Source organism: Hyla sarda, chromosome 2 (genome assembly GCF_029499605.1).
Source record: "Hyla sarda isolate aHylSar1 chromosome 2, aHylSar1.hap1, whole genome shotgun sequence".
NCBI lineage: Eukaryota > Metazoa > Chordata > Amphibia > Anura > Hylidae > Hyla > Hyla sarda.
The window spans coordinates 249,174,149-249,200,722 of NC_079190.1; the positions used below are offsets into that span (position 1 = coordinate 249,174,149).

At 40.0% G+C, this 26,574-nt stretch overlaps 1 protein-coding gene across 2 annotated transcripts in view; it reads left to right on the forward strand.

Moving 5' to 3' along the window:
* Positions 1 to 26,330, forward strand: part of NXN (nucleoredoxin) — a 150,652-nt gene extending 124,322 nt beyond the window's left edge. Inside the window, exon 8 of one of the 2 annotated variants that reach the window (XR_008888719.1) lies at positions 24,300 to 24,438. Coding sequence is in view for 1 of the 2 variants with exons in the window: in XM_056556909.1 (XP_056412884.1) it covers positions 24,300 to 24,482 (183 nt within the window). In the remaining variant the exon portion in view is untranslated. Of the gene's footprint in view, positions 1 to 24,299 lie in introns of both variants that reach the window. The other variant, XM_056556909.1, reaches the window with a different exon arrangement.
* Positions 26,331 to 26,574: the final 244 nt, after the last annotated feature.

Consider the following 26,574-nt stretch of genomic DNA (forward strand, 5'->3'; position numbering starts at 1 on the left):
GAAGACATTGGATCTCATCCAGAGCTATTTCATTGCAACGCCTCCAGTAAGGAAAGGAAGCATGGCACAGGATTGTGTTTTAGGAAACTTTCTAATGCTTTGCTACTGATCCAAAATGTATGACTATTCTAAACCCTGCAGAGTGCCACTGGAGGAATGTGTATAGAAATAGAAGTAATCATATTTTGATTGCATCTCTCATCAGCAGAAATTTATTTTTACAAAAGGGTTTTTTCTTTCTCAGAAAAGTAGTTGTATGAAATGCCTGCAACTTAAACAGTAAAATGTTTATTTTTTTTATATAAAATATTTTTCTATATCTGTACTTTACATTTACTTTACATTTACTTTGCAATACTTTACATTGCTCGCGGTGCGGTGGGGGCGGTGCGGGTGGCGGGGCATTATCGGCAAGGTAATTGCCGATACCAATAATGCCCAAAATCCTGATTATCGGCCGATGATATTGGCCAAACCGATAATCGGTCGATCCCTAGTGTAAAGTGATTAATACATAACAATACTTGTTTGAGTTTTGTCCCCAGAAATATACTTAGTCTATATATATATATAGAGAAAGAGAGAGAGTGTGTGTGTGTGTGTGTGTGTGTGTGTGTGTGTGTGTGTGTGTGTGTGTATGTTCCAGCATCACTTCCAAAAGGCTAAAGATATTAACATGAACTTGGTATACATGTTACTTATATGTCAACAACAAACATAGGATAGGCCATTTAACCCTTACTCACCCCCATTTGCCAGGGTCGGGGTTTTTATTTAAAGTCCCATACAAGTCTATGGGAAATATATGTTACTGCATAACTTCCAAAGAGCTGAAGATATTTCGATAATATTTGGTCACATGTTACTTATATTTCCAATAAAAATATAGGATAGATAATTTAACCCTAACCTACCCTTATTGTTTAAAGTCCAATGCAAGTCTATGGGAAATGTATGTTCCAGCATAATTTTCGTACGGCTTGAGCTATTTCAATAATACTTGGTCACATGTTACTTATGTGTCAAATAAAAATATATAATAGTTAAATTAACCCCTAACCTACCCCATATGTGAAGGATGGGGTTTTTGTTTCAAGTCCCATGCAGGTATATAATCAAAGGTGAATGACCAGGAAGTCAGGAGTTTGTCTGGCGCAGAGAGGAACCATCAGACAGCCAAGTAAAATCAATGGATTTATTAGATGCAACGCGTTTCGCTGCCCATGCGCAGCTTCATCAGGCATGACAAGGGGAGGCTGATAACAGGTATATATACCTCCAGGAATTAACCATTAGAGTGCTTTTTGAAAAGAGTTGTTACATAGAATTACATATCCATATGACAATGTATGAAAAAAATATATAAATAAAAATAAACAGAAATCACAAAAATAGTAATAAGACATTAATATGAAAGCACAATGCAATCCTATAAACATATGTATATAAATATATATAATATAATATAATTATAATTATCGCATGTGATGTGAATGTAACACCACAAGCGACTCAAGAAATCGCACCGCTAAATCGCCGGTGCGGCATTCAACAACACAAGTTGGATATTATTTCAAAAAATATATATGATATAAAGAGTCATGTCAATTGATTCAAGAGATAGAAAAATTATTATTTAATTGTATATCGCTACCTTATTAAAAAATAAAATAGTAAAAAATAAATGACAGTGCGATAAACCAAACCGCAACTAATCAAAAAGGAAATGTATGAACACTACTTAGAGAATAAAATGAACTCAATTAACTAATGCGGTATTGAATACAGCAACCGGCGAAAACGCAGGGTGTGAATATTCGTACAAGAATCCAGATTAACAAACAATAAATAAATTAAAAATACAAAGATGTTTATATGTAAAAAAGAAAGGAAAATAAACAAAACTTAGATGATAAAACATAAGGAATAAATAAATACACCGTGGGGCGCTCCAGGGTGAACAGTACAGAAGGAACAAAGAAAAAATCAAGGTATAATATTTTCGAAATTAATCCAATATGGAAAGATGGGAAATTTTTAAATCCCAAATTATCAAATTATTTAACTGTATCGATACATTCATTAAAACCTTGAGGGTGCAAAGTATGTAGTTTGTGAATCCAAAAGGATTCGCGATTGTTCAGTCTTTGTATTCTATTGGGTAAATGAGTGGGGATAGTTTCTAAAATAATTAATTTTAAAGTTTCAGTGTTTTTTTGATGATAAAGAGTGAAGTGACGGGAAAGACTATGCAACAAAAAACCATGTTTTATGTTCCATCTGTGTTTGTTCATCCTGGAGCGCACCGTTTGTGTGGTACGGCCAACGTATTGGCGATCGCAACCACAGGTTAATAAATAGATAGCAAAAGTGGTGTCGCAATTTAGTGAATCCTTAATTTTAAATGTTTGTTGTGTAAAAAAGGAAGAAAAAGTATCAGTTTGGATAATCCATTCACAACAGAGGCAGCGACTTTTTTTACAAGGAAAACAATATGGTTTAATAGAACAGGAATTCTGTGGTGTACGATATTCGGAAAATCTGCTGGGGGCTAATAAATTGCTGAGATTTTTGGAACGTCTGTAGGTGACATTAGGGACTGGGGGAATTAATTGGTTTAGAATTTTATCATTTTGAATAATGGGCCAATTTTTAGTTAATATTTTTCTAATATTAGATGCCTCAATATTGAAATTCATAACAAAATTGTATCTAAAGGGGTTATGAAGCTGATTAGAACTGGATTTTTTAGAAATAGATGTAACCAAATCAGATTGTTTTTTATCTTTTACCTTCATATATGCCTTAGTAAGAAGCGATCTAGGATAGCCCTTTTGTATAAAGCGTTGTTTTAAAACCTCAGCTTGAGAGATAAAATCTGAATCAGAGGTACAATTTCTACGAATTCGTAAATATTGGCCAAATGGCACCCCTCTTAGCCAGCTTGGATAATGTGCACTGTCGAACTGTAAAAAACTGTTAATATCGACAGATTTGAAAAAAGTCTTCGTAGAAATAGTGCCATCGACTGTTTTATGGATGTCAAGGTCTAAAAATTGGATGGAATTTTCTGCATAAAGCATGGTAAATTTTATACCCCATGTGTTAGTGTTCAACTCTTGTACAAAGAGGTCAGCTTCATGTTTGGTACCTACCCAGATCAAAAAAAGGTCGTCTATATAACGACGAAAGAAAAAAACGGACTTAAAATACAGGGACTGTGCCATGACAAGCGATTCGAATCGCCCCATGAACAAATTAGCGTAACTGGGGGCAAATCGAGTCCCCATGGCACAGCCCCTATTCTGCCGATAAATAGTATGATTGAATTCAAAAACATTATTTAGAAGAATAAATCTAATAGACTCCAGTAAAAATTCTGACTGACTGGGGTTAAGTGAAGGGTCCTCCTGTTTTGCTATCTATTTATTAACCTGTGGTTGCGATCGCCAATACGTTGGCTGTACCACACAAACGGTGCGCTCCAGGATGAACAAACACAGATGGAACATAAAACATGTTTTTTTGTTGCATAGTCTTTCCCGTCACTTCACTCTTTATCATCAAAAAAACACTGAAACTTTAAAATTAATTATTTTAGAAACTATTCCCATTCATTTACCTAATAGAATACAAAGACTGAACAATCGCGAATCCTTTTGGATTCACAAACTACATACTTTGCACCCTCAAGGTTTTAATGAATGTATCGATACAGTTAAATAATTTGATAATTTGGGATTTAAAAATTTTCCATATGGATTAATTTCGAAAATATTATACCTTGATTTTTTCTTTGTTCCTTCTGTACTGTTCACCCTGGAGCGCCCCACGGTGTATTTATTTATTCCTTATGTTTTATCATCTAAGTTTTGTTTATTTTCCTTTCTTTTTTACATATAAACATCTTTGTATTTTTAATTTATTTATTGTTTGTTAATCTGGATTCTTGTACGAATATTCACACCCTGCGTTTTCGCCGGTTGCTGTATTCAATACCGCATTAGTTAATTGAGTTCATTTTATTCTCTAAGTAGTGTTCATACATTTCCTTTTTGATCAGTTGCGGTTTGGTTTATCGCACTGTCATTTATTTTTTACTATTTTATTTTTTAATAAGTTAGCGATATACAATTAAATAATAATTTTTCTATCTCTTGAATCAATTGACATGACTCTTTATATCATATATATTTTTTGAAATAATATCCAACTTGTGTTGTTGAATGCCGCACCGGCGATTTAGCGGTGCGATTTCTTGAGTCGCTTGTGGTGTTACATTCACATCACATGCGATAATTATAATTATATTATATTATATATATTTATATACATATGTTTATAGGATTGCATTGTGCTTTCATATTACTGTCTTATTACTATTTTTGTGATTTCTGTTTATTTTTATTTATATATTTTTTTCATACATTGTCATATGGATATGTAATTCTATGTAACAACTCTTTTCAAAAAGCACTCTAATGGTTAATTCCTGGAGGTATATATACCTGTTATCAGCCTCCCCTTGTCATGCCTGATGAAGCTGCGCATGCGCAGCGAAACGCGTTGCATCTAATAAATCCATTGATTTTACTTGGCTGTCTGATGGTTCCTCTCTGCGCCAGACAAACTCCTGACTTCCTGGTCATTCGCCTTTGATTCTACACCTATCCAGGAGGGCTGCAGTGGACCTGCCTTCATATCTCTTCTGCTCCTAACCTTGTTGTGTGTGGGCGCACAACCAACTTCGGTAAGCGGCTTGGGAATCACCTTCCCCCACCCCCACCTGCAAGATCTACTGATCCCGCACATGAGGCGCCTTCCTTCCTTTCTTCATGCAGGTATATAGGACTTCTGGTACCTTACTCCACAAGCTTCGCTCTGCATCTCCTGGTGAATGCGTCAGTCCGGCTGGCAAGCCACCCTCCCACATGCCATGCCCCATCTTGCAAAGACATGCCCACCCTTTAAGCCACACCCCTTTTATTTTCAGCTTACAATATCTTTACTACAAGGCAGCCCCACCTGAGGACGGAATATGGGGAGAGGATATGAGGATGGGATACTCCGCCCCTAGACATCTAATCAGATGTCTGATTGCGGGTGTTCTGCTCTGGGGACAGACCCGTGACGTCCCGATACTCCGTCCCCTGCATCACCCATCGTCAGCCACAGAGCGATCCTCGCTCTGTGCAGCTGCGAAACGGGTGCTGCAGTAGAGATCGCAGGGGTCCCCGAGATCTGACATCTTATCCCCTATCCTTTGGACAGGGGATAAGATGTCAGAGAACTGGAATTAAAGGGGTACTCCGCCCCTAGACATGTCTAGATCCTCTAGGAAAATAAACCTAAAACTTAACCAGTCTATTCCTGAGTTCTTCCAAGCCTCCTCTGTATCCAACATGGTGGCGGCTTCTTCAGAGTCCAGAGTAAGCCTCTGGTGAGGAAGAAGTGGCAGGCCTGGCATGGATAACTCCAGAGGCTATGTACTGGAACATTCAGAAGCTCCTTAGGGATCAGCTACATAAGGCTGTCATTGGTTTTATATCGGGAATACAGGAATTGAGGCAGTGGGTGTCCAACAACGAGATTAAGCTGGATGAATTTGTGGCTGCAGCTGAAGGACATATTTTTCCTTGGTTTTCTCCTTATATTCTTGACTTGGTCGATCTATTTTTTCTGACCCGTTAACTATGCAATTGGTGGTGTCAGGCTTATATGCCCTCTTCCCCAGTAACGGGAATTGAAGTATGCCAGTTTGCGATAATATGTAATCTGGCTTTCCAACTTCCCTTAATATTTTTTTTTTTTTTTGTGCACATATTTCTTATTTTCACACTGCATTGTAATCTAATATTGTGTGGGCCTTTTGGATGGCTTTCATTTCTACTTCTATATTTACATACCTTTCTTTACAATTCTTTTCTTAATGTTACTTTAAATGTTTTTTCCTGAATATACCTGAGTATACCCGTTCCAACTAATTTAGGGTCTATGGGGTAGATTTATCAAAACCTGTCCAGAGGAAAAGTTGCTGAGTTGCCAATAGCAACCAATCAGATTGCTTCTTTCATTTTTGCAAAGGCCTCTGAGGAACAAAAGAAGCGATCTGATTGGTTGCTATGGGCAACTCAGCAACTTTTCCTCTGGACAGGTTTTGATAAATCTCCCCCTATATGTCTTCTTACCACTCCCAATGTAAAAGTGTTTACATGCTTGCATAATGCTTTTCCAATGAATGTCAATCAGGTTATTAATGACCAAGAAGGGTGGTTTCTTATTCTGTTGGGCTCATGGTATGATAACCAGATTTGTGTGGTTAACACCTATCCTACCACAGACCCTATTTTTTTTTCTTTTTTGTGGATATATGCTCACATGTTGCCTTCTTAAAGGGGTTATCCAGGAAAAGACTGTTTTTTATATATCAACTGGCTCCAGAAAGTTAAACAGATTTGTAAATTACTTCTTTTAAAAAATCTTAATCCTTTCAGTACTTATGAGCTTCTAAAGTTAAGGTTGTTCTTTTCTGTCTAAGTGCTCTCTGATGACACGTGTCTCGGAAAACGCCCAGTTTAGAAGAGGTTTGCTATGGGGATTTGCTTCTACACTGGGTGGTTCCCGAGACACGTGTCATCAGAGAGGACTTAGACAGAAAAGAACAACCTTAACTTCAGAAGCTCATAAGTACTGAAAGGATAAAGATTTTTTAATAGAAGTAATTTGCAAATCTGTTTAACTTTCTGGAGCCAGTTGATATGTAAAAAAAAAGTTTTTCCCTGGATAACCCCTTGAGTATATGACACATTGCTTTGGGTGGGTGACTTAAACTTTGTATTTCAGGCCCACAACAGTGTCTGCTGTTCCCCTCCCCTGGCTGATATGTGGAGGGAGCACAATGGCACTAGTAAAGAAGGCGTTGCACTAGACCAGAGTGTCCTATGCTGAAATGAAAAAAATCTACTTAATTTTATCCATAGCATCCAGATGACACCTCGTTTATGTACTTCTCACCCTCACCATATTTCTACTGCCTTTCATGAGTTGCTGTGTTTTTTGCTTTTTTTTAAACCCTTACCCAATTATTAGCCAGATTATGCATGTAGCAGACTATCTCCATCATATCCCTCTACCATCTTCGACCACCAAAGTGAGGGACATTTATAATGCCCCTATTGCCTCAGAGGAGGCATCTTGTACTATTTCCCTTATGAATATGGACACTAAAATACTTTTTGTTCTGGCCCCTATTCTTGTTAACAATATCAGAAAGGTGTTAAATGTTAAGCACTGATCAACTGCCTCCCCTGATGGTTTTGGCCTTAGATATAGAGAAGGTATAGTGTATTTTTGTTTTACAGTGACAGTGTTTTACATAGTGACAGTGTCTCTTTGTTTTACCTGTTTGGCGTCTCAGCTCAAATGGGTGTTTACGGCCCCTTTATTTAAGGCTTCAGGTTGTTGCACACTTATCCCTCAGCATATGTTAACTTCCTACAGAACATCTTCTCCTTATTAAGATTTCTAGGGGGACTTGCCAGGGGTCTCCATTGCATCCGGCTTTATTTGCCTTGACGATGCTCATATGGGAGAACTGAAATGTGTCTGCCTGCTATTGTGAGACTGAGCTTTTTATTACTGTATTTTCCGGCGTATAAGACGACTGGGCGTATATGACGACCCCCAACTTTTAGAGTTAAAATATAGAGTTTGGGATATACTTGCCGTATAATACTACCCCTCTACCGCGAAACGGTACCTTACCATTGTTCCCCCCCACACTAGGTTGTCAGCATAGTTCCCCCACACTGGGTAGGCAGCATAGTTCCACCACATTAGGTTGTCAGCATAGTTCCCCCCACATTAGGTTGGTAGTATAGTTCACCCCACATTACGTTGTAGTTCCCCCACATTAGGTTGTAGTTCCCCCACATTCGGTTGGCAGTATTGTTTCCCCCACATTAGCTTGTAGTTCCCCACATTAGGTTGGCAGTATAGTTTCCCCCACATTAGGTAGGCAGTGGACCCCACAGATATACAGCCTTAAGCCAAATACAGTGTATGGCTGGAGGCTGTATGTCTGTGTACTGCGCCACTTCAGTGCTCCAACCATCGCTCCTCCGGTCCGGGGTCACGATCTACTGCTATGGCGTATAGGCCATAGCAGTAGGTCCCAGGACGGGAGGAGCGGTAGTCGTTGCACCGAAGATGACACGCTGGTAACTTACCATGCCCGCGCGTCCTCGCTGCTCCCTTCTGATGTTGCTATGGGTGCACGCACGGGACATCAGTGACATCCCTGCGTGTGCTACCTCCCGGTGGCCCCTGCATTTTTAAAGTTAATGCAGGGTTGTAGAAAGGTAAACGGGACATCCTTGTGTCCCGAAAATATCTTTCGGGACACAGGGATGTCCCGAATGTGACGGGGGAAGTTAATCTCGGCCGGAGCTAAAACCTCGCCCTCCAGTATGGCTTCGCATGCGCTCCCGTATGTCATTCATTTCAATGAGACGGCCGGAGTGAAACGTTCGGTCCGGTCGGCTCATTTTTGCGCCGTATGCGCTTTTACAACCGGACCTAAAACTGTGGTCAACCACGGTTTGAGGTCCGGTTGTAAAAGCGCATACGGCGCAAAAATGAGCCGACCGAACGTTTCACTCCGGCCGGCTCATTGAAATTAATGACATACGGGAGCGCATGCGAAGGCATACGGGAGGGCGAGGTTTTAGCTCCCCCCTGCCGTATGCGCTCCCGTATGGGAGAAAACGTAGTGTGAACCCACCCTTATAGGTCCCATAGGGACCTATAACACTGCAGACACTGATCTACACAGATCACAAGCGTGTATTAACACGCCTGTGATCAGTGTTATCGGCGCTTGACTGCTCCTGCCTGGATCTCAGGCACGGAGCAGTCATTCGCCGATCGGACACCGAGGAGGCAGGTAAGGGCCCTCCCGGTGTCCTGTCAGCTGTTCGGGACGCCGCGATTTGATTGCGGCAGTCCCGAACAGCCCGACTGAGCAGCCGGATCACTTTCACTTTAGAAGCGGCGGTCAGCTTTGAACGCCGCTTCTAAAGGTGTAATACCGCACATCGCCGCGATCGGCGATGTGTGGTATTAGCCGTGGGTCCCGGCCGTTGATGAGCGCCGGGACCGACGCGATATGATGCAGGATCGCGGTGCTTCATATCGCAGGAGCCGGCGCAGGACGTAACTATACGTCCTGCGTCGTTAAAGGGGTACTCTGGAAAACCTTATTTTTATTTTTTTATTTTTTTTTTAAATCAACTGGTGCCAGAAAGTTAAATAGATTTGTAAATTACTTCTATTAAAAATTATGGTGCCTTGTGTTCTTCACAGATGAAAGCAGGTTCATACTGAGCACATTTGACAGACATGGCAGAGTCTGGAGACGCCATGGAGAACATTCTGCTGCCTGCAACCTCCTCCAGCATGACCGGTTTGGTGGTGGGTCAGTAATGGTGTGGGGTGGCATTTCTTTGGGGGGGGCCGCACAGCCCTCCATGTGCTTGCCAGAGGTAGTCTGACTGCCATTAGGTACCGAGATGAGATCCTCAGACCCCTTGTGAGACCATATACTGGTGCAGTTGGCCCTGAGTTCCTCTTAATGCAAGACAATGCTAGACCTTATGTGGTTGTAGTGTGTCAGCAGTTCCTGCAAGAGGAAGGCATTGATGCTATGGACTGGCCCGCCCGTTCCAGACCTGAATCCGATTGAGCACATCTTGTCTCGCTCCCTCCACAACAGCCACGATGCACCACAGACTGTCCAGGAGTTGGCAGATGCTTTAGTTCAGGTCTGAGAGGACATCCCTCAGGAGACCATCCACCACCTCATCAGGAGCATGCCCAGGCATTGTAGGGAGGTCATACGGGCACGTGGAGGCCACACACACTATTTTTACTTGTTTTAAGGACATTACATCAAAGTTGGATCAGCCTGTAGTGTGGTTTTCCACTTTGATTTTGAGTGTGACTCCATATCCAGACCTCCATGGGTTGACAAATTTGATTTCCATTGATAATTTTTGTGTGATTTTGTTGTCAGCACATTCAACTATGTAAAGATGAAAGTATTTCATACGATTAGTTCATTCATTCAGATCTAGGATGTGTTATCTTAGTGTTCCCTTTATTTTTTGAGCAGTGTAGTTCCATTAGGACGGAATTATGCAACTGGGACTTGCCTTATCTATCTTGGATAGGTAGGGTCCATTTGATTAAGGCGGTGGTCTTAACATGTCGTCTGTATTTTCTTTTGCACTATGCCTGTCCCTGTTGCTGACCTAACAAGCTCTCCAAAATGAAATTTTTCCTTTTATTTGGCAGAATAGACCTCCTCACATCATGTGTAGTGATGAACTATCACAAACAACTAGATAGCCTTTCTTTCCCTCACCTCCAGTCATTCCCAATGACTCCACTATTGTCTAATCCTTTCTTTTGTCCCTGGCCAACATGTTGACGACTTCTCAGAACCTGAATAGATTATATAATTTTGAGACCTGTAAAAGGGTTTAAAGTAGGTTTCAAATTTTTTTTAATGCATTCTTCAGCCCCTAGATACTTGGGGGTCTCCTTTTCCCATTTGAATCTCTTTTTGCACTGTATTCTCCCTTATGTAACGGTCTACTCTCTTTATGACCCGCTCGGAGGAGGACCACACTACGTTATCTCTATGATGCCATTAGCATTAGCCTCATTAAAGATACTTAACATATCTTATTATCTCACAGTGCCCCTGCATTCTATTATTCTCACAAAATCCCCTCTATATTTCCAATGCTTTTCTCAACTAGGATCCATGCACTACATTTGGTGGAGCTGTCTGGTAGTCAGATCTTTTGGGATAATGTAATCTCTCTACAAAGAGATATTACTGGGGCTCCTTTTCCCCTTAGGCCCACTTATTTCCTGTCTGCTGAGCGAACATCCGTCTTGTATGTCTAATAGGCTTTTTAAACCATCTCAATGAATTTTATTGGCTGCTGGCTACCAACTGGAAACAACCTACTCTATTTTTAGATAGCGTTATAAACTTACATTTCATCCCAGTTAATGTTGCTACAATCTCTATCTGCCAAGTTTCAATAAACCAATTCTGTTTGAAACTAAAGTTATAATGATGTTTCCTACTATTATGTAGTTTGTTGTCCTTTTGAACCGACCATCATAGTTTTTGATGCTCCTTTTTGAGACATAGTATGAAGTTGATACATAAAAAGGAAAAGTTTAAAGCTGCTTGAAAAATGGCATGTATGACTTTAGAACCTGTTGGAGTATTCCTTTTGGCTAAAGTATAAAAGGTAAAAAGGAGAAGCACCGTGTGGCAGGATTCAAGATCCGTTTGGGTGCTCAGCTTCGGGAGCAGACCAACTCCCAATGTAATATCCAAAAAAGGAGGTGGAAGCAGCACTTCAATATAGAAAGTAAACGTGATTTATTCACTCATCTGTATACAGCGACGTTTCAGCTTATCAATAAAGCCAAAATATGCTTGAGAAAGGCTTTATTGGTATGCTGAAACCTCGCTGTATAAAGATGAGTGAATAAATCACGTTTACTTTCTATATTGGAGTGCTGCTTCCACCTCATTTTTTGAAGGTTCTTAAGTATGGTAGGCAGCATCACGCCAGATCCATTGGGGGAGATTTATCTTGTCCAGAGGAAAAGTTGCCCATAGCAACTAATCAGATTGCTTCTTTCATTTTTAACAAGGTCTCTGCTTCTTTCATTTTACAATCTGGTTGCTATGGGCAACTGGGCAACTTTTCCTCTGGAGATGTTTTGATAAATCTCCCCCATTGTGTTTTATGGACCAAATGTAGTCTATTGGTGACTATGTTTGGTCCAAGTTTGGTGTATACTGTTATTTTGTATTCCACAATAGCACGGCCATGTGTTCTATGAAATATCAGTATCTGCTTAACCCCTTAAGGACGCAGCCCTTTTTCACCTTAAGGACTGAGCCCTTTTTCGCAATTCTGACCACCGTTGCTTTGCGAATTAATAACTCGAAAACGCTTTTACCGAATATTCTGATTCTGAGATTGTTTTTTCGTGACATATTCTACTTTATCTTGGTGGTAAATTTTCAGCGTTACTTGCATCCTTTTTTTGGTGAAAAATCCCAAAATGTCATGAAAATTTTGCATTTTTCTAACTTTGAAGCTCTCTACTTGTAAAGAAAATGGATATTCCCAATAAATTTTATTTTTATTCACAATTACAATATGTCCACTTTATGTTGGTATCATAAAATGGACATATTTTTGCTTTTTGAAAAAATTAGAGGGCTTCAAAGTAGAGCAGCAATTTTCAAAAATGTCATGAAAATTGCTAAATCTGAAGGGACAGATGTTACAGAACTACAACTCCCAGCATGCCTAGGCAGTCTAGGCATGCTGAGAGTTGTAGTTTGGCAACATCTGGAGGGCTACCGTTTGGGCACCGCTGTAACAGTGGTCTCCAAACTGTAACCCTCAAGATGTTGCAAAACTACAACTGCCAGCATGCCCAGGCTGGCAGTTGCAGTTTGGCCTTCCTAGTGGTTGCCACAGTAAAGATCACTTCACTTTCATTACCCCCCCCCCCCCATCACCACCACCACCTTCGTTTCCCTACCTGAGCCAGGATCTTTGCAGTCTCCAGCGACGATCAGTGGTTCCCAGGCATCTTCTCCTCCAGGTACCGTCCTCCATCGTCTCCCCATGTTCTACTCGACATCCAGGGGTGGGCAGAACGGGGGGTTGCCATGGCAACCCACTGTCCTGCTCTGCCATTGGTTAGAATCAGTTCTGACCAATGGCAGGGGATAGGAGGAGATCGCAGCACTGCAACCTCGCTCCTAGCCCTCAGGATGATCGGGGCTGTCACTGACAGCTCCAATCATTTCTATTTTCTGGGTGATCGGGTCACCAGAGACCCGATCAGCCCGGAATAGCAGAAAATCGCATGTCTGAATTGACATGCATTTTTCAGCGATTGCCGACATGGGGGGGTCTCAGGACCCCCCTGGGCGATGTGCCGGGATGCCTGCTGAATGATTTCAGCAGGCATCCCGGTCCGGTCCCCAACCGGCTAGCGGCGGGGACCGGAATTCCCACGGGCGTATGCATACGCCCCACGTCCTTAAGGACTCGGGATGCAGGGCGTATGCATACGCCCGGCGTCTTGAAGAGGTTAAAATGGACCGAATGTAGTCACTGGTATACTACATTTAGTCCATTGAACTCAGTGGACCTAGCATCGGTAGGCTGCTGTACACATTGGCTTATTGTTTTGTTAGTATGCTGATATATACCATGAACACAGACTATTTTTCATATTTAAACATAGCGTAATAATTGTTTCATATTTTTATGACTAAAAACTGTTTAAAATCTAGTAATATTCTTTATATCTGAGCAAGTCTCTTTCTACATTTGTTTCTTTAAGTTGCAAAGCATAGTCACATCTCTACATTCCTTAAACCAGATGTACACCCTTATGGTCATTTATCTATGCAGACTTTGCTTTGTCTTGACAGCGCTCTGTTCTGCCCATAATGCTAGAGATTAAGATTCCTAAGTGAAAAGCCGAAGGAGCCATTTACAATTTGCTAGAATTAAAGTCTACTTATTGTATCTGTATCCATATATATATTTATATATATATATATATATATATATATATATATATATATGTAATATAAATATGTATGTACATAAATAAATAAAAAGATATATGTGCGTTAATGTTCTGTCCCTGAACAGGTACATGCAATTTCTGTCTGGCAGCCTGTTATTACATCTTTTTGATTTCCATTCAACATTTTATATATTCTGCATCCAATTATCTACATTTTAGGGGAACACTTTACAAAATATATACACTATGTTGTGTTATTAAAAAACCCAGAGCATACAATCCCTGTCTCATGCACCATCCCTTAGGCCTGCAGTAATTACAGTGCATTTTGTCCAGGCTTACCTAAACTAATAGTTCTAATAATGTATAGAATATTTGATATAATACATTATATAACCTTTTCTATAATGTACAGCTTCACTGTAATTACTGTCCATATTCTTACTTTGTTGAATAAATTGTCCAAGTAGCTTTATAACTTGTAGCATAATTTCTAAATTTCTATAAGTTTGGGAGATAAACAAGACAGTCTGCCAGGATTTATGATTATGGAGCACTGGAATTCACTTTTGGGGTATAAATACTGGAGTATTGGAATCTTTTAAGTCAGTTAGGATTTCCGTGCAGGTGATATGAATAAAAAGATATATGTGCGTTAATGTTCTGTCCCTGAACAGGTACAGGCCAGTATAGTCATGTTGCTGAATGTCTATGTAGCCAGTGTTTCCCCTGCTACCTATAATTGGAATAGCTTTTCTACATGGCAAATAGATGTCATCTACGGCCTTTCTGCCAAATGGACAGATTTCCTCTTTGTTCTGGCAGCAGAAATATTCAAATTTACATTCCTTTAAAATTGTTGCTGCACCATATGCAGTACATGAATGTATACTTTGGCATGTGTAATTGAAATTGTACATATTCCGTGAAATTGTAGCTCATCCTGCCTATTTTCTTCAAAATTTGCAGACAAGAAGTGATGTGAATAGAACAGGAAGAGCGATAAACCTGTTCTGTTCAGCAGAACTCTCTTCACTTTTCCATGTCTGCGATCTATCACATTATTCAGTCGGCATAGGAATGATTTTGCATTACTGTTCACATCTGTTTCTTTTTAGCAGTACAGTCCAGCTATAGAGGAAATAAGTTTAAAAATAGGAGGAGCACATTATATTTCATATCAGGATTACGCAGTCATGCTGCTAGACCATTATGTGACTAACAGGGGGCTAAGCCTCATCGTCAGTGTCCTCACTTCATCTCCATCCAACCTAGAGCTCTTGCTTGTCATCAGCTATTGCTTATCTGTGCTACTGCTATATCATGCAGTATATGGCATAAAGTCACTGAACCCCAAGAATCACATTAAAGGAGATCTACAGTGTAAGAATTATAGAATGTGAAGTTATAGGTTTGACGCCTGAGGTTGCTGTACTACCATAATTCCAATTCTTGTCCTCATATCTCTTTCAAAGAGTAGCGTTCATACAGTGTTGTAATGAAGACATTGATGTGAATTGAGCAAAACTAGTAAAATAGAAAAATTGAGGAAGAGAAACTATTTACTGCTTATATTTAACTTAGGGCCTCAGATAAAAATGAGCTGGAATCTAGTCCACATAGACAACTTTTTTTTTTAAATTCCTTTGCAAAAGTTTAGGTAAATCCCGCCTATTGTAGGGAAACAAATAGTATATGCAGAGTATATGAACCACATAATTCAAAATAGCACAATAAATTTTTTTGGGAAAAAAGAAACAAAATTGTTCTAGTATGTTACCTCATGATCACTGCTCATCCATTGCAATATTGGCACCAAAAATGTATGCACAACTGTTTGAACATCTGAACCTGAGAAAATTCCAAGCAGGAATTTGTGTTGTGAGGTGTCTGCAGCCCAAGGCTTCTTAGTTGTACAAATAACTCCTCATAAAATAAGCCATTAAAGTAGATATATGGCACAGAAAAACTAATCCCCTATCCTTTGGATAGGGGATAGGTTATAGATCGCGGGGGTCTGACCACTTGGACCCCCGCGATTTCTTGCATGGGACCCCAGCTCGCCCCCTCCATGCATCTCTATTGGAGAGCCAATCTCCGCTTTCTTTTCCAGGGATAGCTGAGGTCTTGTGCAGGAGATCATGGGGGGGGGGGTCCCAGCATTCGGACCCCCGTGATCTGAAACTTATCCCCTATCCTTTGGATAGGGGATACGTTTTTCTGCACAATACTTCTACTTTAAAGTGGTTTACTAATAATGTCATGTATAGGACATTTTATGTATGAATTGTACTGGAAGAAATATTGCAGGAAGATATTCAACTATTTTTTGGGTTGACATTTCACAGGCTTTGGAAACAATTACCAGCTTTTGTAGAGTTATAGGGAGAAATTTATCAAAACCTGTGTAGAGGAACTGTCCAGAGCAGGAGAGGTTTTCTATGGGGATTTGCTCCTACTCTGGGCAGTTCCTAAAATGGACAGAAGTGTCAGCAGAGAGCACTGTGGTCAGGCAGAAAGGAAATTTAAAAAGAAAAGAACTTCCTGTGGATCATAGCAGCTGATAAGTACTCGAAGGATTAAGATTTTTTTATAGAAGTAATTTACAAATCTGTTTAACTTTCTGGCACCAGTTGATTAAAAAAAAATAAGTTTTCCAGTGGATTACCCCTTTAACCCCTTAACGACCACGGATGTAAATGTCCTTTCTGGTTTGGCGGGACTTCGCACACCAGGACGTACATTTACGTCCTGTGTATGACCGCGAGCATTGGAACAGTGCTCGCGTCATACACGTCAGGTTCCGGCTGCTAGCATTAGCCGGGGACCCGTCGGTAATGGCTGACATCCGCGATCGCGTGGTTGTCCGCCATTAACCCCTCAGATGCCGTGATCAATACAGATCACGGCAGTGCGGTACTTTGAATGGATGGTCGGATCGCCCGCAGCGCTACTGCGGCCATCCGATCATCCAGCATGGCGTCCCCTCACCTGGCTCCGGCCGTCTCCCAGGGTCTCTGATCGAGCAGACCAGAGCAGAAGATCACCGATAATGCTGATCAGTGCTGTGTCCTATACATAGCACTGAACAGTATTAGCAATCAAATGATTGCTATAGATAGTCCCCTATTGGGACATAAAAAGTTTAGAAAAAAAAGTTGAAAGATGTAAAAATAAAAGTAAAAAAAAAGTGAAAAATCCCCTCCCCCAATAAAAAAATTATTGTCAGTTTTTCCCATTTTACCCCCAAAAAGCGTAATTTTTTCTTTATAAACATATTTGGTATCGCCGCATGCGTAAAAAAAAGAACGAAAACGCAAAAATAAAATTGGTCTGGTCCTTAAGGTTAAAATGGGCTTGTTCCTTAAGAGGTTAAGTCACTGGTCATCTCCTCAGTAAAGCTGCCATTGTTCCGTAACTTTGCATCGGAGTGATTATTTGCACCACGCCTAGCCCAGGAACCAGTGGCCGAACCTGGGGTTGTGTAGAGGATAGCCACACCCTGGTGTCATAAACAGAAGGGGTTAATGCCATTTCCCCCTAGGGTAATAACATCTGCCCTTCATCACACCCTTACCACACTAAAACAAGTGGAGAGAGAAGAGTGTGAGATATCCGACAATTTTGGCATTCCATTTATCTTATGTGTATGTTCAGCTTTATAATATATGATAGCAGATCATACGATAAACTCAAACTGGGATGTCAGCTAGGCCGAAGTATCCCAGCATTGGTCTCCTGTGCAAAATATCAGTTTTAGTTTAACCCATTAGATGCCATAGTCAAATTGGGATTAGGGCATCTAAGTGAATTTTGGGCATTTTTCACCCCATTTGCACACGGGCCACATGATCTCTGGCACAAGGTTTGTATACATAGCAGCAGAAGGTCTAATGAAGGCCCCAGGTACGGCATGTAGTTGCACCTACTCAGCGGTGCCTGTTTACAGGATGATTCATTGCACTACAGCACAATCGGAAGATGGCATGTGAAAGCCCACTTGTGTGACTAATAAAGAGTAGGTTAACAAAATATTATTTTATCATTTAAACACCCCCCCCCCCCCCCATTTTCTCCTTATAAAATACATTTTTATATGAAAAATAAACATAGATAACGGCATGAGCTATAAAATTATTTCTTTATTTATCCCTCATGGTAAAATGATGCCAGAATTGCTGTATTTTTTTCTGTCTGCCTCCAAAACAAAAGATAAAGGTAGTGTAAAAAAAAATTTTTTTAAATCATGTACCGCAAAATGGTGCTATTGAAAAGCACAACTTGTCATGTAAGAAAACAAGCTTATAAATGGGTATATTAACAGAAAAATAAAAAGGTTATAGCTCTTGAAAGGCGGTGCATAAACAAATAAAATTGCTAAGGGTAAAAAAAAAATGGAGGTAAAATGTATTTTTATAGTTTTGAAAACACTTGCAGTAAGGAAAAATCACCATATAATACATTGTTTAGGGAGACTTTTAGGATCTCATAGGTCTCCTCCTTAGTCTTTAGTCTTTTTCTATTTGATTATTTAACATCACAGTAGAAGTAAATGATGGAATATGTTTCAAAGCCATAATTTATGTTTTACTAGTCTATAACTATATAGAAACATTAGTGGAATTATGTATACATACTGTATGCAGAACAGTGTGTGCCCTCCATGAAAACCCTGCTTTTAATAATGTCCTTATAAACAGTGTATTCTGTATGGTCTCTAGTGAGATGTGATAATCCCCCTGGCACTGACATGATCTAACTAGAGCAGCGGAGCCTTCTAGAATAGCAGCATTGTTGGCCATATTGCTATGCCTCTGATAATGCAGATGGCACTGAGCTGTGGATGTGGTCATTGTTTAGAAGACGCAGTAAACAAATCTGATGCTTCTCACAGTTTGTAGCTGGGAACACACATTACACAAAGCTCTTGGTTTTTATAGTGTTTTAGTGCTGGATTCTGTAACTAATTTGCAGGCACTCAGATAGCTGAACTCATCCCTTTTTGATGGGCAGACTGAATGAAGCGCACCACTTCTACAAAGCAATCCTTATTGATATATGGCATTTGAACTGGCACAAAGCCCATTACATCCCCCATAGAGGTGTTGTCTGTATATCTACGTACTTTTTCCTGGAATTTCCTGTTCTCTGTCTCTCACCATGTTCTCGGCTTTCAGAGTACTGTCCTGGCACTGCCCCTTGCCTAGTCTGGGAAAAGTGGCTGATGATACCCTCTAGTGCAAAGAAGTGTGATTGCATTATAAAATAATTTCTCGATACAGGCAGCATTGCCAGATCTGATGTAAAGTATTTGGATAACTATTGATTTATTTTTTTTTTTTTTGCTTTCCTCTTAGATGTAGGAGAGGGCTGGAGACTGTACCAACATGCAGCTTCTCTGACAGATTTTATTGTAAACAGGACACTGCAGTCAGCACTATATGGGGGGGAAAAAGATGTAGAAGAGAAAATAAGCAAAGTTTGTAATAAAGGATTTTGAGGGGAACTCCTAAATTTTTGTCTACTATTTTTACTACTTTAGTCATGTAAAGTTGCCTTGGTTTTAAACTCCCTGTGCCAAATTCATCAAAAGTCGCAGGCCACTTGATGAATTTGGTGCACGGGATTATCGCCCCTATGAAAGGTGAAGAACCAGCCCTGCACGTGTGATTGGTAAGCAGTGGGTCAGCAGAGGGTGGGACAGGGACTTGATGAACAGAGGGTGCGGGCTAGTGTCTGACCGCTCCAGCCGTATGACCACCGGCGCCAACGAATCGGCCAATTATTCGATAACGGGATTCGTCGACAACGAATCCCATTATCGAATTTTATCGATTTCATCGAATAGTCGTTGCAGCCCTAGCGTCAATGGTTGTGTGTGCACGTTGCTTTTGTGGGGTAGAAATTATACCAGGGTACTCTATAGAAGAACCGCTCCTGAGTGTTTTGGGCAATGTTCTTATGAGAAACCTCATGTCCTGACATTCATGTAGATTTTTATTTTGACACGTAACACTTATCCTAAAAATAATTTTTAAGCAAGTACACCCATTCATGGTCACCATATTCATTATTGGCAGTAGCCTTTTTTCAGAAGGAGAATCTGTGTCCCACACTGATAAAATTGTTCTAGAATGGTTTAAAAGAGCACTCTCATTAAAACCAATTTTTGCTATTGCACTCAAATAAAAATCTTTCTAATGTACTTTGTTTAAAAAAATTAAGTTTTCTATGTTTTATTTGTGTTTTAAAAAGCTGCCACTAGGTGTCTCCCTACCTGTCCAGAGCACATTTTTCCCCATCTTTTGCACAGACTTTGGACTCCTGCTGGCCTGGCAGGAGCCCAAAAGCAGGAAATGCTGAACTGCTCTGGGTTGTGTGTAGCAGAGTGAGGGAGGAAGTTCTCCCCCGTATGGTTCCCAGTCTATGAATATGACTGAGCAGAAATTACAGAGCAATATCAAGGTAGAAAACTAACAAATAATAAAAATAAAGCCAGGGGGTGGTTTATCATGATAGGGGGAGTAAACTTGGAGGATTATCAAATTTAATAAAATCATGAGGTACTCTTTAAGGAAGAAGAAAAAGAGTTAGGCTAGAGTAAAATTCCACTCGGAAATTCCGGTGCAGCAGAATTCCATTGCTGGCAATGGGATTCCAATGCACTCTACAGAAATCCAGCTGCGGACTTTCCAAATTCAGTTGTTGACAGAGTGATCTTTCTCATTCTATTGGCGGAATCCACCTGGAATGCATCGCCATCTATGGGGACTGCAATGTACGTGTGTTCCTAGTGCCAACTGATTTAGTTGGCCCTAGCCCCACCGATACATGGTAATAAGGAAGATAACAGAAGAATGGACCACAATTTGGGGATAGGTAAGTATCGTTATCATCAATGTCACCTGCACTACATACCTGTACTAACAGGTTATTACGGGTAACACCGATTACATATTTTCTTTAATGCTGAGCATTTCAAAGCTCTACACGGCTGATCCAGTCCAAAAGGATCCTTCTCCATAAAATGTTTCCAAATCTATAAATAGGTACTACCTTTGGAGCTCTGCATACACTCACAGACAATAAGGAGAATAAAAACAAAAAAACAGGTGAAAAAGAGCACAGTAAAAATGAAATGATTTAATTATTTTACAATTTACTGATGGATGAAACTATTTTTCATTAAAAATGAGGAATCTGCTTGTTTGAAACTCATTTATTCACTGTAGTGAATTTCTGTGAATAATTTTCTGTCTATTAAATTTTGGCAGGCGTCATGTGAAAAAGTGGAGCACCTGCATATTAAAACATGCATTTCTTGTAGATCTACATGCAGCTTTAATTCCTCATATAATGGAGGACACAGCTGCAGCTGCCCTGACAAGTAGGGAGATTAAATAGCTTTTTCTGGGAAGTGTAAGAACTGGAATAAAAAATGCCTGATCGGAATATTGGAAAAAAACATTTTATTTATTCTCCCTGATGTCTTATCCTCAGTCAGTAATGTGCAGGTAGTTGTGGTTCGTTGCAGTCAGAGGTCCTCCCTCTACTTCAATGTAAACAATCCTTTGGACTTGTAGATGACTTCATCAATTCATTGCTCCCCACATCTCTGAAAGTCTTCTATCATATACTATAATCTAGAAAGTGAGCATGTAGACATAGTGCAGAATTCCTACCAAAGTGCTACATGTATTCAGTAATACAAACCTAAAATTGTAATCGCTTATCACAAGTGTATTACCTGCAGGCTATATCGTCCAACTTGGATTTTGCCCTTTTAGCTTCCTATTTGATTTTTAAGTTTGGTGTCAGCCAGCACATCGGGATGGTGAGTTTATCTAATTTCAAAGAGAGTAGGGGAAATTTATGAAAATGGTGTTGCCCACAGCAACCAATCAGATTGCTTCTTTCATATTAAAAAGGCCTTTGAAAAATGAAAGAAGCAATATCATTGGTTGCTATGGACAACTGCACCACTCTTCCTCTACACAAATTTTATAAATTTCCCCCTATGTGTTTTAATGCGATTTTTCTATTTTGCTAATTAAATTTGTGCATACAGTATTTGTTTTATATGTATGATTTTTAAATGCAATATGATGTTAAACATTGGGTTCACGCCCAGCAGTCACTAGCAGCAGTAGCAGCATGAAAGAAATGAGAACTAGCATTAAGTCTATGCTTTTGAAGTATTCGCAAGGGCAAAACCAAGGTTACGCAAGATAGCCATGATGCTGTGGGTTTTAAAGTGCTTACAATTTTATGTTTGAGTATTACTGAGTAAAGCACTTTTGAATTCAGTATGCACTTTGTTAATGTGTGTGTGTGTGTGTGTGTGTGTATATGTATGTATGTGTATGTATGTATATATATATATATATATATATATATATACTGTGAGAAAAGAAGGCCAGGCACTGCTGTCCCAGTGTGGGTCCTGTGTTGTGATCAGTACAGGTAGGGTGTCAGTCCACATACACATACTCGCTGATTAAGTTATCTGCAAGTCCGAAGGGGTGTGTGAATTAATGTGGAGGGAGGATCTAGTATTGCAATGAATCGCAACATGTTAGACTGCGTTTTTGTGGCGTTCAGTTGACTACACTTTTGTGACTTAGAATAAGACATTGAATTTGAGTTGGTGCAGAGATTCAAGGGTGCTGTTTATTTCCAGGATTTGAAATACACTTTATTAGGCAGGTGGTTGTAATGTTGTGACCAATCTTTGTAATAAGATTAGTATTCCAACTTTGTTTTTTTAAACTTTTAATCTGTAATCCATGAAAATGTTATTTGTAATTTTTGATTTTTCTTTCTCCTTTTGTCTGCCAAATTTGTGCTTTGTATTAGTTAAATCCTTAAATTTAATAAGCCAGTATTGCTGCTTTGTCAGGCACAGAGCCGTGAAGTTAAAGAGTACCTATCATCAACTAAGCTGTCCCTAATCCCTCCCCCCAATCTGTCCCTGACTCTTGCTGACTCTATCCCTGTCTATATTTTTACCCAAAACCCCATATAAATACCTTTTTTAGATCCCCTGTGGCTGCTCAGGCTCCTGCCGTGAGCGAGGGAGGAAGGGGGCGTGGCCCAGCAGGCTTGACGTCATCTGAAGCCTGTCAGTCCGCACTTCCGCCCTTCTCCCTCTTCAACATCAGAGTGTAATAGATATCCCCGGCAAGGTGAGTGAGCGCAGTAGCATTGCGGGACTTGTACACTCTGTGTCATCATTGTCACCCACACTTACCTGTTGGTACAGGCTGGTAGTGTGGGTGACACTGATGATAACAATACTTACCTACCCCTTATCCGTTGTCCCAATTGCCCGATATCCTCCTTGTTCAGGCCGCAGGCTTGGTGCATGTGCAGAGCTCCAGGAGAACGCGGACTTCACCGCTGCTGGTTTTCCACTAGACCTGACTGAGAGTAGGCTGGAGGAAGCAACAGTTGTGAGATCAGCATGCTCCTGAAGCGCTGCCCGTGCTCCAAGCCTGCTGCATGAATGAAAAGGATATCAAGTGAACAGGAGCATGTAACGGGGGCAGGTAAGTATTGTTATCATTGTCACCCGCAATACCAGCCTGTACCAACAGGTTAGTGCGGGTGGCACTGATGACAGATTTCCTTTATCTTGTCTATGACCTACTGTGATCACGAGTATTGTAGTGCGCTTCGCCTGCCTGTTGGCCACAAAATCTGGCTGATGGGCTCCATTATAGTCTATAGAGGGCATCAGTCAAATTGGGAAGCCGGCCGGGGAGTGAAGCGTGCTGCCGTCTGATTCACCTGGCTATAACTCCCAATCGCAGTGGTCTCATGACTAATACCTTTTCACATGTCTAGATGACATGTGAACGCTTTAACATGGCTACTATGTAAAGTTAAGTTTACTTGTTAAGTACAGTGCAATAATCTACAGTTCCTGTTTCTTAGCAACAAACCGTGTGAGAAAATGGTCTATGCATAACACAAAAATGTCCATCTTACTAGCTTCTAGTCAGAACTGTTACGGTCATCTCTTCCCCATACCGCCTTCCAGGGACCACAGGGGGTGGTGCAAGAATTTATGTTCATGTTATCACCTCCCTTCCAATAATAATAAGGATAATGCCACATTTAGGCTTATTCTCTTCTCTGCTATAGGGCTTTATGAGGACATTTTTCTTACTTTTTTTAAACACATTTGTGAGGCTTTGTGAATGTAGGCACAAGTATAATGGCGTGTATGTTTTCTGCACATCCAGGATTGTTAATGCTTACATTTAGTTTTCGTGATTGAATCTAAGGTTCTGCTTCGTTTTTTATTTTTACCCATAAATATGATTTTTTTTTCCTGTTATGATGCTTCATGAATTAATACAGCTCTGTAGGGACTTAATTTGTCGCCATAGCAACAGCAAGTATGAGGGACCTGTTGGAAAAAAAATTCAGTGTGTCCTTACCATTAACCTGTAGTATTCAGTGATGCTGAGTATATACACAGAAAGGTGAACAATTTAAAGGGTACCTATGTAGTGGCTACTGAGGTATTGTTGCTACTGAGGTCTTTTTTTTTTTTTTTTTTTGCTATTCTATGTTTGAACACGTCTTAACAGTAAGAAATACCAGACTGAGGGAAATAATATATGTGTTTACACTTTCAGGATGACATGACGGACTCCCTGAGGGATTTCACTAACCTCCCAGAAGCTGCACCTCTGCTGACCATACTAGACATGTCTGCCCGAGCAAAGTATGTCATGGACGTGGAGGAAATAACGCCAGATATTGTGGAGAATTTCGTCAACGACTTCCTAGCAGAAAAACTGAAACCAGAGCCAATTTAATAAGATCTTCATCAGTATTTATGCCTTGCATAAAAAGTTATTATTTAAGAACACAACTGCTTATCCTCTTGCCATAAGGATTTTAACATGTTATCTCTCCAGAGAACGCCTTGTCAAGGTGCCTTTTGTGTCTTGGTTTTAAAAACTGATGTCTACCAGAACTGTCCTGTTGCCAAATGCCTCTTCAGAAAGCATCACCATGTACAGCACCATCGTTACTTTGTATTCCGAGCCTGGATTTGTATCTGCCACTTAAGTCATCAGCACTAGACCCTAAACCTTTATCAATAAGAATTCCCTTTATTTGGGTTTCATATGATAACTGGGTTTGTAGTAAATGTTATCTTTCAGAATTGGATTTGTTACCTGTCTGCACTATCAGGTTCTATCTACATTTATTATGCATTCACTTGTTTTTGTTTTTCACATGCAGTTTTATACAGTATCTGTTTCCTTGGCTTGATGATTTTTGTATGTCCTGGAACCTTGTGGTATGGTGAACAGGGATTCACACATCAGTATTCACTGCTCATGTTTGAATGGTATTAGCAGTGCTGTGTCCATGACTTGCCTGGCTTTCACAACTCCTACCAATTTATCGCTGACTTGCCATTTTCTTTACTTGTGTTGTCACCAAGTGTTCACCTCTTTATGTAAAGCACAAACCTGATAATCATCTGTGGGTATAACATTGTTTTGTATTTGGCATTTACAGTAATGTTACCTTCTGTAAATCCCAGAACTAGAAAAGCGTGAGACCTTGTTAACATAACATTTTGGCCTTTCATTGGAAGTATATATACATGCAGAGGACCACTAATATACCTTAGGTGGAAGGAGTAGCGAGTCTCACTGTAAAGATATACAGTAGGATATGCGGACTGCTCCGAGAAGAAGGCACTGTGAAGGGTCTAATGATGTAACTGTCCACATGTGGATAGTTACTGTATATGAATATTGTATTTATGGTACCTCTCCATATAGGGATTGTTAAATCATCAGAAATTCCCTGGGGAAGTCAATCTTGTTTCCACTCTTCCTGAGCGACTTCCAGAGTTGTGTTACTGCTTACTTCATTTACATTCAAAATGTGTTTGTCAGATGGCTGTCTGTAGCACCCCCTCTCTGGACGAACCTTAGGAGGAAGAGGGTAAGAATGTATTTTTACTTCTGGTTCAGAAAGCTGCCATACTTAGGCATCTGTCACCTATAGGCCAACATGTTTAAATTCTACTTTTATTAGTTCCTGGAGGTATGAAATAGTGTACTCTACTATGCTGTTCCATACTTTGGCCAAAAAGAGACCAAAAAGACAATTTTTTGGCCTCAATCTGACAATGGACTTGTTTAGTGTATAAGTAAGGACCTTGCCCAATGTAGGTGCAAAACCAGATGTGAACAGGGCTTTATCATTTGTAGGATTCATTAAGTCCACCCATCATCATAAGTTACACATAATACTTGGAATGTTACCATAACTTCTGCCCAACTGATAAATCTTCTTCAGCGACTTATTGGCACAGTGTTTTTTGTTTTGTGTTTTTTTTTTTTTTTTGGACCTTGCATTGAACAAGGTATGCAAGTGAATGTAACCTGGTGAGTGGAAACGTCTCTGACCAGTCTAATCTGCTGTTTTGTCGTGTTTGTTATTCTTAACCAAAACAATAATCTTAACAGGATGGATACTTAAAGTTGTGTTGTGACACTGCTAGAAGTGATATGCCTGGCTTCTTGCCCAGTCCGCTGATCTACATACCATATAGAATAGATTGATGATTCCAGGTATTGGTTACTGTGTTCCCTAAACAAACAGATAAAATGGTTTCAATAAAGTGGTCTTATGTGTAATTATTCCAATGCATCTTTCTATTATATTTGAAATCTACATCTTTAGCATTGTTCTTGTTGCTGCCATTTATGTATAATATCTCACATAAGTGAGTGCAACCCTCCCATTTCTGGAAATATTTTATTATTTTTAGGTGACAACACTGAAGAAATAACACTCTGCTACAATGTAAAGTAGTGAGTGCACAATATGACAATGTTTAACATTTTGTTCCCTGTAAACCTTAGCAACAAAAGTGAGTAC